Here is a 15,008-nt window from a genome sequence, read left to right as displayed (position 1 = left end):
TCACCTACACAGGAGACCATGTACAGAACATTTGTGCGACCCATTCATGAGTACTGCTTGAGTGTTTAGGATCCCCACAAGGTTGGATTAAAGAAAAACCTCAAACCAATTAAGTGGCGTGCTGCTACTTCTGTCATCATTAATTTCAGTCAGCTTGTGAGTGCTACAGAAATGCTGCATGAACTCAAATGTGAATCCCTGTTGTACCAGAGGCTTGCTTTTTATGAAACACTATTGACAAAGTTTAGAGAATAGGTTTCAAGACAGGCTGCAGAATGATCCTACTGTCATCTATATAAATTTTGTGTAAGGATCATGAAGACAATATAAGAGAAATCACAGCTCTTATGAAAGAACATAGACACCAATTTTCCCTTATCTTCACTTTTGAGGGGAACAAGAAAGGGAATGACTAGCAGCCATAGAAGCCACCCTCTGCCATGAACAGTGTGGGGGCTTGCAGAATATAAACACAGTTTTGCTTCCATCAACTGTCAGTAACCGGATGATAAACAAAAGCAAATGTTAGACAATTTCATTGTCTCTTGCCTGGAATCTCATTTTGATACAGGCATATCTTATGTATGTGTTCTGAAATATTATACGGTGCTGGGTTTACAAATATTATTAACAGATTTTACACAAAATGAAGTGGCATTTGCCACCATTATTTTCTCGTAGAACAAAAACTATACTATTTCTGTTCATAGGGTTATAAGTCAAAAGTCATACCTACATTTAATTCACATTCACATTCAATATTCATGTTCAAAATAGTTCATTCCGTCCCCTCCTCTCCAAGACACCGTTCACTGCACAACTTAAGCATTTTAAACATTTCACTTATGATCTGGCTAGCAATTAACATATTAATTAGAGTCCAAAATAAATTATGAAAACAGTGCAACCACCAAGAGTTTATTTGTTTTGTGTTTTTCATTATACAGGAGAATTTTTTCAATCTTCAGATTTTGTGTGATGATTAGGGGACTATCTAATGAGGTGGTGCTCATGTGGATGACTGCATTTTTGTAAGAAACTAGAATATGAAAATTCACTTGTTGAAGTCATTAACACATATGACATTGCCAATAATGATTCTGCTTTTGTTTATATATGTGTACATCTGTCACATAAAACAGTACAAAAGACATCCTATGAAACCTGAGTTGAAATTCTAGTCTTTAATTTGACAGTTTGAATAACAGTGAATTAACTTTGCTATCCTCCATTTTTATCAAATTATGTTGCCTAACCTGGAGCGTTCTATGTTAGTTGTTGTTGCAGGGCTCAGTATGAAGATAGCTTGAGATGCAGCTCTCCATGGCAATCCATCCTGCACAAGTCTTTTCATGTATCTGTACAACCATGCAATCCCACGTCCACTTGAGTCTGCCCACTGCCCTAGAGCCCCGTCTCCCAATTTTACAACCTACTTCCCCCCCTCCTACTCCTCCTCCTCCTCCTCCTATTCCTCCTCCTCCTCCACACACACACACACACACACACACACACACACACACACACACACACAAACAACAACAACCATTAATAAATCAACCATTCCCCAATTTAACTCTATGTGGTGCTCATAAAAAATTGTAAAATTGAGATAAAAATAACTGCAAAAAACATTGAAACATACCACTAAAATTATTATGCACAGTGCTCTTTACAACTGAAATAAGTAATACATTCAATAATTTTAGGCACTAAATACATCAGATTGCACGTAAAGCACAACCTCCCCAAATAGATGCAAGTGCAAACAGCAGGGAAAAGTACTGTATCAAAAGGATACTTTCTGTACTATTACTGCTGATGGTCTTAGTTACAGTCCTAAACATACTCCAGATGCTGGTGTTTCCTGATCCCATTCTTGCACTACTTGCTAGTGTACCCCTCTTAACAAGAGCTATTCTCTTCTTCTTGACTAGTATCATATCCATTGTTTGCATCAGTCGTTTCTCCACAGCCTGGACATTCTTTGGATCAACTGGCCTTCATATAAGTAAAAGATAATTTCAAGTTTAACAAGTAATTCATAGCAAGTCTGATATTATTACCAAAGGTTGAAACTTTTATTGTTGTGACAAGAAATTAGTATAAATGGTATTAATAACAGGTACTCAATTAAAACTAAAAAAGCCTTTACTTCCACATGCCACACCAAAGTGGGGCACTACAATGATTGGCCACAAAGTAAACACCATATGAACTTGAAAGAAAATTTAAGTTGGAGCAATGTGAGTCAACTGGGAGAAGAACCTGGAAGTAAATCAGTTTCTCATTCATTTTTAAACTGTGTAACAAAATCACAAAAGAAAAATACAAGGTTATGGAAGATGGATAAAGAACAAAGTATCTGTGACAAAATGGTGCATCATTTATAACAAAGTCAAATCTGCAAGTTGCTAATACTTACCCTCTCTTGTCAAAGACTCAAAGATTTAACACAAAGTTCTACACAATTTTCATTAAATCTCTTCTACATGAAATTGTTCCATTTGTAACCATTTCAAAAAAGTTGTGTGAAAGATACATATTTCAAATGTACACAAATAATGTACAAAAACAAAAACTGAAGCAGCCTTCGCAGTGCTTGACTACTATATGAAAAATAGTGATGAATTATTTTAACATGCTGTGATGGTTCTCTAAATAAAATCACAATATCATATAGTAACCAACAGTTATTAAAATGGTGTTCAGCAAAATGAAACATAAAACACTCAGCATAAATGAAGTGATAGAACCCAAAATAAGCACATTTAATCAATTTCACTAAAACGCCATCCAAAGTTTCTTTGAAGACACAAGTCATGTAATAGCCTTCAGAGTAAACAGGTCTAAGAGCTATTGTATCACCTCCAATAAATATGACAGATATCTTGCAAGTATGGCAAGTTACAATAGATCTTCAATATCTGTAGACTTATTCAAAGCCTGGCTCACTGCTGAACACTCACTAATATTTTTTGGAAATTGCATACAATATTACAAATGATAACAGAAACTCACATCTCTACTGTATGTTTAGCAGTGGGCATTTGATTAACCGTTTAGTTTTTACAAAATTAATCTTATTTTTGGGATCTAAATAGAAACAACTTGTGCCATTTTCTTCTTTATAAACTCCCCCATTGTGTGAGGTTTCTCTGCTTTTGCCATACTAAAAGCCAAGGCTTTTCTGCTTCTTTTGTAAACAGGGACATAACTTTACTGTGACCTTGAAGTTTTCCTTCAATGATGCAGATTCAGATTGTCTTAACTGAGAACCAACAGGAAAGCCTACAGACTGCCTGGCAGATTAAAACTGTGTGCTGGACCAGGACTCAAACTCAGAAACTTTGCTTTTCACAGACAAGTGCGCTACCGACTGAGCCGCCCAAGCACAGCTCACAATCCATCCTCACAGCTTTAGTTCCGCTAGTACCTTGTCTTATTTTAGAGGCAAGCCTTTACTGAAATTGCAATGATTAGTATCATGGCATTTAAGATGACTTGTCTTTAACTGTGGGAATGTCATTTGACCCATTTACTGTTTCTCTCAGCAAAAACGAATTCCTCCTCCCACTTTTTATTAACCACTCTTTTCTGCTCTTCTTAACATTTACTAAAAAAATTTTCAGGCTACTGTCAACGAAGTTGGAGAAATGTGTGATGTAAACTGTGACGTCTTACAATATATTTATTCACCACCAGACTATCTTCACAGTGCCAGCACGAAAATAGAAACAAAGTGAAAACTGTGAATATCAACACAAATTACATTTTCATGAGAATTATTAGTCAGAAAAATCAAATGTACTTATGAAAAATATCTATGTGACAACTTCATATGTCATACATGCTATTTCATCAGAAAAGTATACACCATTGCTGACTTGAAAATGTCATAAAATGATACTTAATGCCCTAATACCAGCTTAAGCAAGCAGAAAACATTGAAAACATGAAAACATGCAACAGCAACAGGTTAACACACAACTGTTGATCAAATAAGCTACAAGCCAAAGTCAAAGAACAAGTTCCAAAATACGCTATAGCACAGTCACAGAGAGGTACACATGCACTTAAATTACAATAAAAGAGCTACAATAAAAGAAGATTCAAATTAATTAAAATATATTTTTCCCCTCAGTACAATTTTTCTTTTCTTCTTCTTTTTTGTTCTTTTTTCCTTTTTATTATTTTTTCCTATTTTCTTTTTCACTTCTTTTCAATACAATATTATATAACATAATAGTCACATGACACTATTATAATGTTGCATGACGTAATGTCACATGATAAAAACAAACCAACCATTTGGTCAGAACCATCATGCATAAAAATATACATAGACATGGTTATAATAGAGGGAAACATTCCACGTAGGAAATATATATCTAAAAACAAAGATGATGTGACTTACCAAATGAAAGTGCTGGCAGGTCGACAGACACACAAACAAACACAAACATACACACAAAATTCAAGCTTTCGCAACAAACTGTTGCCTCATCTTGCCCTCTTTCCTGATGAGGCAACAGTTTGTTGCGAAAGCTTGAATTTTGTGTGTATGTTTGTGTTTGTTTGTGTGTCTGTCGACCTGCCAGCACTTTCATTTGGTAAGTCACATCATCTTTGTTTTTAGATAAATATACATAGACATGTACAAATAATATGTAATACAACAGTCACATGATGTTATTGGAAAGTCACCTGATACTACAATGTCACATGGATAATTCAGACTGACAGCAGCAAAACAATTCCAATGTCAAATCCATATCAGTACCAATCAGAGGTTCTAGGGTACAAACAGCGTAACAAAATGAGGAACTGCATACAGTATTATGTAATATCGTATTCACATGATTCTACTAAAAAATCCACTGAAATTACAGTGTCACAAAACAAACCAACAATTTGGTGAGATCACTGGCATACAAAAACCTATACAGAGACACGAAATGGTGAAACATTATAGGAAGCAATACTGTTAAAAACAAAGAGCATAAAGACCAAACAATAATCGAAACAATTCCAATGTCAAGTCCATATCAGAAGTTTGGGGATAAACATGTTGTTGTTATTGTTGCTGGGCTCTTCAGTACAGAGACTGGTTTGATGCAGCACTCTGTACTACTCTATCCTGTGCAAGCTTCTTCATTTCCAACTAACTACTGCACCCTACATCCTTCTGAATCCGCTTAGTGTATTCATCTCTTGGTCTCCCTCTAAGATTTTTACCCTCCACACTGCCCTCCAATATTAAATTGGTGATCCCTTGATGCCTCAGAATATGCCCTACCAACAGATCTTTGTCCACGTTTCATATCCATACATGGCTACATTCCATACAAAAACTTTGAGAAAAGACTTCCTGACACTTAAATCTATACTCGATGTTAACAAATTTCTCTTCTTCAGAAACGCTTTTCTTGCCATTGCCAGTCTACATTTTATATCTTCCCTACTTCGACCATAATCAGTTATTTTGCTCTTAAATAGTAAAACTCATCTACTACTTTAAGTGTCCCATTTCCTAATCTAATTTCCTCAGCATCACCCGATTAAATTAGATTACACTCCATTATCCTCGTTTTGCTGTTGTTGATGTTCATCTTATAGCCTCCTTTCAAGACACTGTCCATTCTGTTCAAGTGCTCTTCCAGGTCCTTTGCTGTCTCTGACAGAATTACAATGTCATTGGCAAACCTCAAAGTTTTTATTTCTCCTCCATGGATTTTAATTCCTACTCCAAATTTTTCTTTCGTTTCCTTTACTGCCTGCTCAATGTATAGATTGAATAACATCGGGGATAGGCTACAACCCTGTCTCAATCTCTTCCCAACCACTGCTTCCCTTTGGTGCCCCTCAACTCTTGTAACTGCCAAATGGTTTCCGTACAAATTGTAAATAGCCTTTCGCTAGCCTTTTGCTCCCTGTATTTAACCCCTGCCACCTTCAGAATTTGAAAGAGATTATTCCAGTCAACATTGTCAAAAGTTTTCTTTAAGTCTACAAATGCTAGAAACTTAGGTTTGCCTTTCCTTAATCTATGTTCTATGATAAGTCATAGGGATAATATTGCCTCACGTGTTCCAACATTTCTACGGAATCCAAACTGATCTTCCCCGAGGTCAGCTTCTACCAGTTTTTCCATTCATCTGTAAAGAATTCGAGTTAGCATTTTAATCCATAACTTATTAAACTCATAGTTTGGCAATTTTCACACCTGTCAACACCTGTTTTCTTTGGGATTGGAATTATTATATTCTTCTTGAAGTCCGAGGTATTTCGCCTGTCACATACATCTTTCTCACTAGATGGTACAGTTCTGTCAGGGCTACCTCTTCCAAGGCTATCAGTAGTTCTAATGGAATGTAGTCTTCTCTAGGGGTCTTGTTTCGACTTAGGTCTTTCAGTGCTCTTTCAAATTCTTCGCACAGTAGTGTATCTCCCATTTCATCTTCACCTACGTCCTCTTCCACCCTTGTAAAGACCCTCTATATACTCCCACCTTTCTGCTTTCTCTTCTTTGCTTAGAACTAGTTTTCCATCTGAGCTCTTGATATCCTTACAAGTGATTCTCTTTTCTCGAAAGGCCTCTTTAATTTTCCTGTAGGCAGTATCTATCTTACCCTTAGTGAAATATGCCTCTACAGCCTTACATTTATCCTCTAGCCATCCCTGCTTCGCCATTTTGTACTTCCTGTCGCTCTCATTTTTGAGACGTTTGTATTCCTTTTTCTCTGCTTTATTTACCACATTTTTATATTTTCTCCTTTCATCAATTAAATTCAGTATCTCCACGGTCCAACCCAGTAGCTTAGTGGTCAACGCAATAGAATGTCACTCCTAAGGGCCCGGGTTCGATTCCCGGCTGGGTCGGAGACTTTCTCTGCTCAGGGACTGGGTGCTGTGTTGTCCTAATCATCATCATTTCATCCCCATTGACACGCAAGTCACCGAAGTGGCGTCAAATCAAAAGACTTGCACCCAGCGAATGGTCTACCTCCCAGGAGGCCCTAGTCACACGACATTTATTTTAGTATCTCTTCTGTTACCCAAAGATTTCTACTAGCCCTCGTCTTTTTACCTACTTGATCCTCTGCTGCCTTCACTATTTCCATCTCTCAAAGCTACCCATTCTTCTTCTACTGCATTTATTTCTCCTTTTCTTGTCAATTGTTCCCTAATGCTTTCTCTGAAACTCTCTAAAACGTCTGGTTCTTTCAGTTTATCCAGATAAAATCTCCTTAAATGCACACCTTTTTGCAGTTTCCCCAGTGTTAATCTACACTTCATAACCAATAGATTGTGGTCAGAATCCACATCTGCCCCTAGGAATATCTTACAATTTAAAACCTGGTTCCTAAATCTCTGTCTTACCATTACATAATCTATCTGAAACCTTCCAGTGTCTCCAGGCCTCTTCCACATATACAACCTTCTTGCATGACTCTTAAACCAAGTGTTAGCTATGATTAAGTTATGCTCTGTGCAAAATTCTATGAGGTGACTTCCTCTTTCATTTCTTATCCCCATTCCATATTCACCTACTATTTTTCCTTCTCTTCCTTTTCCTACAATCAAATTCCAGTCACCCATGACCATTAAATTTTTGTCTCCTTTCACTATCTCAATAATTTCTTTTATCTCATCATATATTTCTTCAATCTCTTTGTTGTCTGCGGAGCTAGATGGTATATAAACTTGTACTACCGTGGTAGGCATGGGCTTCGTGTCTATCTTGGCTACAATAATGCATTCACTATGCTATTTGTAGTAACTTATCAGCACTCCTATTTTTTTCTTTATTATTAAACCTACTCCTGCATTAAACATAGTGTAACCAATTAAGACACCAAGGCTAAATTCACTTGTAATGGTGTCATACAGAAACTGAAATTATTTTCATATTATTACAACATGTGTGAACACACAGTCCATCACTAAGCAATTTAATTAAACTTATTTCAGTAATCTGAGTCTAGCATATGCCCAATACACCTTATAATATAAAATGTCATCATTATGAACAATCTAATAATGAATTTAACTATCAGAAAACATGTACACATCTGTTATCATATCCGAATGACGCAGCTCTAAAATTATTCTTAACCCTTCTAGTATTAGGTGCCTAATAACAGAAAAAGATGTCTACGATAGAAGCTGGTGTCAGCAACTAACAATGATGCGCCAAGAGCTGATGGGGGGAGGGGAAGGGGTAACTTTATGAAAATTTAAATAACATGTACATGTAAAAGTTTTACGTAATTGGGACAGGGGTGTCTAGTTTATGAGAAGTCAAGTACACACAAAGGAACTACAGTTTAACCACATTAAGTAACTTAAATACGCTTTACATCAGTGCGTAATAATAATAATAATAATAATAATAATAATAATAATGTTGCCACTGATAACGCCATAAAAAACGCTGGATGACAATAACATAACACATATCATTAATATAAGGTGCTGTATACATTACTCATTAACAGCTACCTATGAAAAGATGTGTGTGCGTATGTGTATCTATTGTTGACAAAGGTCATTGGCCGAAAGCTTTAAGTGTGAAAGTCTTTTTGTTGAGCCTATCTGCGACTCAGCACCTCTGCTATATGGTGAGTAGCAACTTCCCTTTTCATGTAAATGTAAATGTTGTGTGACTAGGGCATCCCACTGGGTAGACCATTCGCCGGATGCAAGTCTTTCGGTGTGATGCCACTTCGGTGACCTGCACGTCGATGGGGATGAAATGATGATGATTAGGACAACGCAAAACCCAGTCCCTGAGCGGAGAAAATCTCTGATCCAGCCAGGAATCGAACCCAGGCCCTTAAGTTTGACATTCTGTCACACTCACCGCTCAGCTACCGGGGGTGGACTTCCCTACTCATAATATTGTTACATTTCATCCTGGATTTTCCATCGTTTGATTTAATATATCTTTTCCTGCATTGTTGATATTCCTACCTGGAGTTTCCATTGCTTGATTTAATAAAACTGGTTAGTGATGGACAGTATGGTCACACATGTTGTAATAATATGAATAATTACAGTTTCTGTATGACACCTTCACAAGTGAAGATAGTCCAAGAGCATCGGAATTTCGTAAACCATACTAAAATGCATAATTCGGCTTAAAGTGCACATTCGGGTGTAAAGTCTGTTGGAGTACCAGTGCTATATTATCTCATGTTTGGTTCTTTATTATGGCATAATGCCATACGCGCTAGAAGATGAAAATGTGCACTTGAAATGCAGTGAACAGTTGAAAGCAGCCAGTAGTGTGGAATTAAACACTTTGTTTCAATTAAATGGATTGCCTCAGAGGAAAAGAGTAATAAAAGCCAAATTTCTTTAGCAAACCAGCAAAAATAACTTCATTGTTCTGTTAGAAAGGTGGAAATGAAATAAAATAAAACCTGAAACTAATAACTTATTTTAGCTTTCCACAATTATGTGAATGTATTTTATTTCACTTGATAGCTACTGGCCACAGAAATTTGTTTTGTTTTTGTTTGACTTGAGAGCAATAAACGAAGAGGATACAGCAAAATCACTAAACGTAAACATGGCTCACATGGAGACTACCCTCCCCCCACAACAACTCAAGAGTCCTCTGTCACGGATCTATGATGTTTCCGAACCGGGGCAATACTAGATAGTGGCACACCCCTCCCTCCTTCCTCCAGTGACTTTTCAAAAAATGTTCGTTTTGTAGTGCATATCTTTCTGCAGAGTCTACATCTACATCTACATCTACATCCATACTCTGCAAGCCACCTGACGGTGTGTGGTGGAGGGTACCTCGAGTACCTCTATCAGTTCTCCCTTCTATTCCAGTTTCGTATTGTTCAAGGAAGGAAAGGTTGTTGGTATGCCTCTATGTGGTCTCTTTATCTCTCTGATTTTATCCTCATGGTCTCTTCACGAGATATACTTAGGAGGGAGCAATATACTGCTTGACTCCTCGTTGAAGGTATGTTCTCGAAACTTCAACAAAAGCCCGTACCGAGCTACTGAGCGTCTCCCTTGCAGAGTCTTCCACTGGAGTTTATCTATCATCTCCGTAACGCTTTCGCGATTACTAAATGATTCTGTAACGAAACGCGCTGCTCTCCTTGGGTTCTTCTCTATCTCTTCCATCAACCCTATCTGGTACGGATCCCACACCCTGAGCAGTATTCAAGCAGTGGGCGAACAAGTGTACTGTAACCTACTTCCTTTGTTTTTGGACTGCATTTCCTTAGGATTCTTCCAATGAATCTCAGTCTGGCATCTGCTTTACCGACGATTAATTTTATATGGTCATTCCATTTTAAATCACTCCTAATGCCTACTGCCATATAATTTATTGAATTAACTGCTTCCAGTTGCTGACCTGCTATATTGTAGCTAAATGATAAAGGCTCTTTCTTTCTATGTATTTGCAGCACGTTACACTCGTCTACAATGAGATTCAATTGCCATTCCCTGCCCCACACATCGATTCATTGCAGATCCTCCTGCATTTCCGTACAATTTTCCATTGTTACAACCTCTCGATATACTACAGCATCATCCACATAAAGCTTCAGTGAACTTCCGATGTTATCCACAAGGTCATTTATATATACTGTGAATAGCAAAGGGCCTACGACACTCCCCTGCAGCATGCCTGAAATCACTCTTACTTCGGAAGACTTCTCTTCATTGAGAATGACATGCTGCGTTCTGTTATCTAGGAACTCTTCAACCCAATCACATAATTGGTCTGATAGTTCATATGCTCTTACTTTGGTCACTAAATGACTGTGGAAAACTGTATCAAACGCCTTGCGGAAGTCAAGAAACACGGCATCTACCTGGGAACCGTGTCTATGGCCCTCTGAGTCTCGGGGACGAATAGTGCGAGCTGGGTTTGACACGATCGTCTTTTTCGAAACCCATGCGGATTCCTACAGAGTAGATTTCTAATCTCCAGAAAAGTCATTATACTCGAACATAATACGTGTTCCAAAATTCTACAACTGGTCGACATAAGAGATATAGGTCTATTTATGGCTGAAATCACCGATGCTGTAACCACTTTATGATTGCTGATTCTGCACATCTGTTCGACGTCCCTTCTTGAAAATGGGGATGCCCTGTGCCCTATTCCAATCCTTTGGAATGCTATGCTCTTCTAGAGACCTACAGTATACCGCTGCAAGAAGGAGGGCAAGTTCCTTCGCGTACTCTGTGTAAAATCGAACTGATATCCCATCAGGTCCAGCAGCCTTTCCTCTTTTGAGCGATTTTAATTGTTTTTCCATCCCTCTGTCGTCTATTTCGATATCTACTGTTTTGTCATCTGTGCGACAATCTAGAGAAGGAACTACAGTGTAGTCTTCCTCTGTGAAACAGCTTTGGAAAAAGACATTTAGTATTTCAGCCTTTAGTCAGTCATCCTCTGTTTCAGTACCATTTTGGTCACAGTTAGAGAAGGAACTACAGTGTAGTCTTCCTCTGTGAAACAGCTTTGGAAAAAGACATTTAGTATTTCGGCCTTTAGTCTGTCATCCTCTGTTTCAGTACCATTTTGGTCACAGTGTGTCTGGACATTTTGTTTTGATCCACCTACTGCTTTGACATCAGACGAAAATTTCTTAGGATTTTCTGCCAAGTCAGTACATAGAACTTTACATTCGAATTCATTGAACACCTCTTGCATACCCCTCCTCACATTACATTTTGCTTCGTGTAATTTTTTGTTTGTCTGCAAGGTTTTGGCTATGTTTATGTTTGCTGTGAAGTTCCCTCTGCTTCTGCAGCAGTTTTCTAACTCTGTAGTTGTCCCACCGTGGCTCGTTTCCATCTCCTACGATCTTGCTTGGCACATACTCATCTAATGTATATTGTATGATGGTTTTGAACTTTGTCCACTGATCCTCAACACTAACTGCACATAAGACAAAACTTTTGTGTTGAGCCATCAAGTACTCTGAAATCTGCTTTTTGTCAATTTTGCTAAACAGAAAAATCTTCCTACCTTTTTTAATATTTCTATTTATGGCTGAAATCACCGATTCTGTAACCACTTTATGATTTCTGATTCCTATCTTGTGTTAACTGTTTCAAATAGTTCGGATCTGTTTGTCACCAGAAGGTCTAATATGTTATCGCTATGAGTCGGTTCTCAGTATAACTGCTCAAGGTAGTTTTCAGATAACGCACTTTAAAAAAATTCACGGGTTCTTTGTCCCTACCACCTGTTATAAACATTTGAGTCTCCCAGTCTATATCTGGTAAATTAAAATCTCCACCCAAAACTATAACACGGTCAGCAAATCTACTCTACATACATACAACATGTGTCTTCAAGGAAATGCAAGACATGTTATTTGGTCTTTAGTGTGCCAAGGTGCAGTGTCACGCCACTTCAAACAGCTTCATCTATTGCACGTCACTGTATTTCACTCTGTCGAATTCAAACGCGTATATTTTGTTATGGACGCCATCAAACCATATTCAGGACAGTGGAAATTAAAATGTCTTGTGGTGCCTCACCTACTCCCAGTCAACCGATTTGACATCCTGCCCCTCATTTAAAAAAAAAAAAAATTCGCAATTAATACTGTAATTATTTGTAACCAGAAGAACAAGAACTCCTAAGAAATTTTGCTCTCTTTATTGCCTATTAGCTCATAACTTGCTGTTTTGTGTGACATAAAATTAAATATAAGATACATAAAACCAAAACCAGTAAAGACAAGAGACAAGTAAGACACAGTACACATTTCTCCAATCTTGGAGTCCTAGCGTTTTTTTCTCTCTAATCATGTTACGGCTTTACATGGCGTGCTTTCCTTTCTGCGAAAGAATCTATCACCTCATCGAAGTTCGTCAAACCTTTTGTTATATGAAAAAATGAAATGTCGACATCTAATACTGAAAAAGCTGTTAACACAAATAGTACCCAAGATTGGCGTTATTTCTGGAGCTGATTAGGTGTATTTTGTCACTGTCTGCTATATAAAACGAAATAGGCCTGTCTAATATTGCAGCAATTGTAATATACCCCAAATAAACGAGACTGTTTGGAGCAAATGGTCATTTTTACAAAACCACAGAATATAATTCATGAAGAACCACTATCAAATGCCTGTCAGGCCTACTACAAGCAAAAAGCTTTATGTTAGGAAACAGTTTCACATTTCATTCATACCCTCTACCTTCCTATCTTCTCCTTCCTCGTTCTAACAATCTTGTCTTCAGTAACTCTGTAACTATTCCTGCCTGCGTCAAAACTTATTATCCGGTTAACTTCACTAACCCTGCTACAATCACCGGTTTAGTTATCCCGCGCTTATTCTCCGGTTAGGCATTATTACGTGTTCGCGCAACACATTTTCCACACTACTACCGGAATAGAGCTTAGGGCCTGCTGGCCAGGGACTGTACATCTGGCCCTTACTAGTGTTGCAGTCTCACCAAAAACTTTCTATCAAAATTTCATTTTCTTGGATACACCAAGAAGATAACAAGTAATCTTTGGTCCAGATGGTTCCTTTCAGAGTATGCAGACACAATGGCACCTTTCTTAGCAATCATATACAACAGCTCACTTGACGAAAGGTCTGTTCCTAAAGATTGGAAAGTAGCACAGGTCACACCAATATTCAGGAAAGGAAATAGGAGTAACCCATTGAATTACAGACCCATACCACTAACCTCAATTTGCAGTAGGATTTTGGAGCATATACTGTTCTCGAACATTATGAACCACCTTGAAGAAAATGACTAATTGATACATAACCAACACGGATTCAGAAAATATCGTTCTTGTGCAACACAGCTAGCTCTTTATTCTCATGAAGTAATGAGTGCAGTCGACAAGGGATCTCAGATCGATTCCGTATTCCTAGATTTCCAGAAGGTTTTGATACCGTTCCTTACAAGTGTGCATATGGAGTTATCGTCTCAGTTGTGTGACTGGCTTCATGATTTCCTCTCAGAGAGGTCACAGTAAGTAGTGATAGACAGTAAATAATCGAGTAGAACAAAAGTGATATCTGCGTTCTGCAAGGTAGTGTCATAGGCCCTCTGCTGGTCCTGATTTACACAAATCATCTAGGTGATAATCTGAGCAGCCCCCTTAGATTGTTTGCAGATGACGCTGTAATTTACCGTCTAGTAAAATCATCATCAGACAATCAATTCCAATTACAAAATGATCTAGAGAGAATTTCTGTATGGTGCGAAAAGTGACATTTGGCACTAAACAAAGAAAAGTGCAAGGTCATCCACATGGCTACTAAAAGAAATCCGATAAATTTTGGATCTACATTAAATCACACAAATCTAAGGGCTGTCAATTCAACTAAATATCTAGGAATTACAATTACGAGCAACTTAGATTGGAAAGACCACATAGATAATATTGTGAGGAAGGCGAAACAAAGACTGTGCTTTGTTGGCAGAACACTTAGAAGATGCGACAAACCCACTAAAGAGACAGCCTACATTATGCTTGTCCGTCCTCTGTTGGAATATTGCTGCGCGGCAAGGGCAAGTAGGACTGACAGAGGACATCGAAAAAGTGTAAAGAGGGGCAGCTCATTTCATGTTATCGTGCAATAGGGGTGAGAGTGTCACTGATATGATACGCGAGTTGGGGTGGCAGTCACTGAAACAAAGGCGGTTTTCTTTGCGGCGAGATCTATTCACAAAATTTGAATCACCAACTTTCTCTTCAAATGCGAAAATATTTTGTTACACCCACCTACGTAGGGAGAAATGATCATCATAATAAAATAAGAGAAATCAGAGCTCAAAAGTAAAGATTTAGGTGTTCCTTTTTCCCACACGCCATTCGATAGTGGAATGGTAGAGAAGTAGTATGAAAATGGTTCGATGCACCCTCTACCAGGCACTTAAGTGCGAATTGCAGAGTAACCATGTAGATGTAGATGTAGATATAGACTCTTTCTTACCTTTTAGTTGTTTATTTCCACTCTGGTAGTCTGAATCTATGGCTTTTA

General features: G+C 37.9%; 1 protein-coding gene across 2 annotated transcripts in view; it reads right to left on the bottom strand.

Moving 5' to 3' along the window:
* LOC126458089 (Golgi pH regulator A) overlaps positions 1–15,008 on the bottom strand; it is a 105,347-nt gene that overhangs the window by 52,155 nt on the left and 38,184 nt on the right. For both annotated transcript variants that reach the window (XR_007585573.1, XM_050094907.1), the window contains exon 5: positions 1,802–2,001. Coding sequence is in view for 1 of the 2 variants with exons in the window: in XM_050094907.1 (XP_049950864.1) it covers positions 1,802–2,001 (200 nt within the window). In the remaining variant the exon portion in view is untranslated. The remainder of the gene's footprint in view (positions 1–1,801; positions 2,002–15,008) is intronic.

The sequence above is a fragment of the Schistocerca serialis genome, chromosome 2, assembly GCF_023864345.2.
Source record: "Schistocerca serialis cubense isolate TAMUIC-IGC-003099 chromosome 2, iqSchSeri2.2, whole genome shotgun sequence".
NCBI classification, from domain to species: domain Eukaryota; kingdom Metazoa; phylum Arthropoda; class Insecta; order Orthoptera; family Acrididae; genus Schistocerca; species Schistocerca serialis.
Note: the sequence above shows the minus strand (reverse complement) of the source record. Positions and strands in the feature narration are given on the sequence as shown.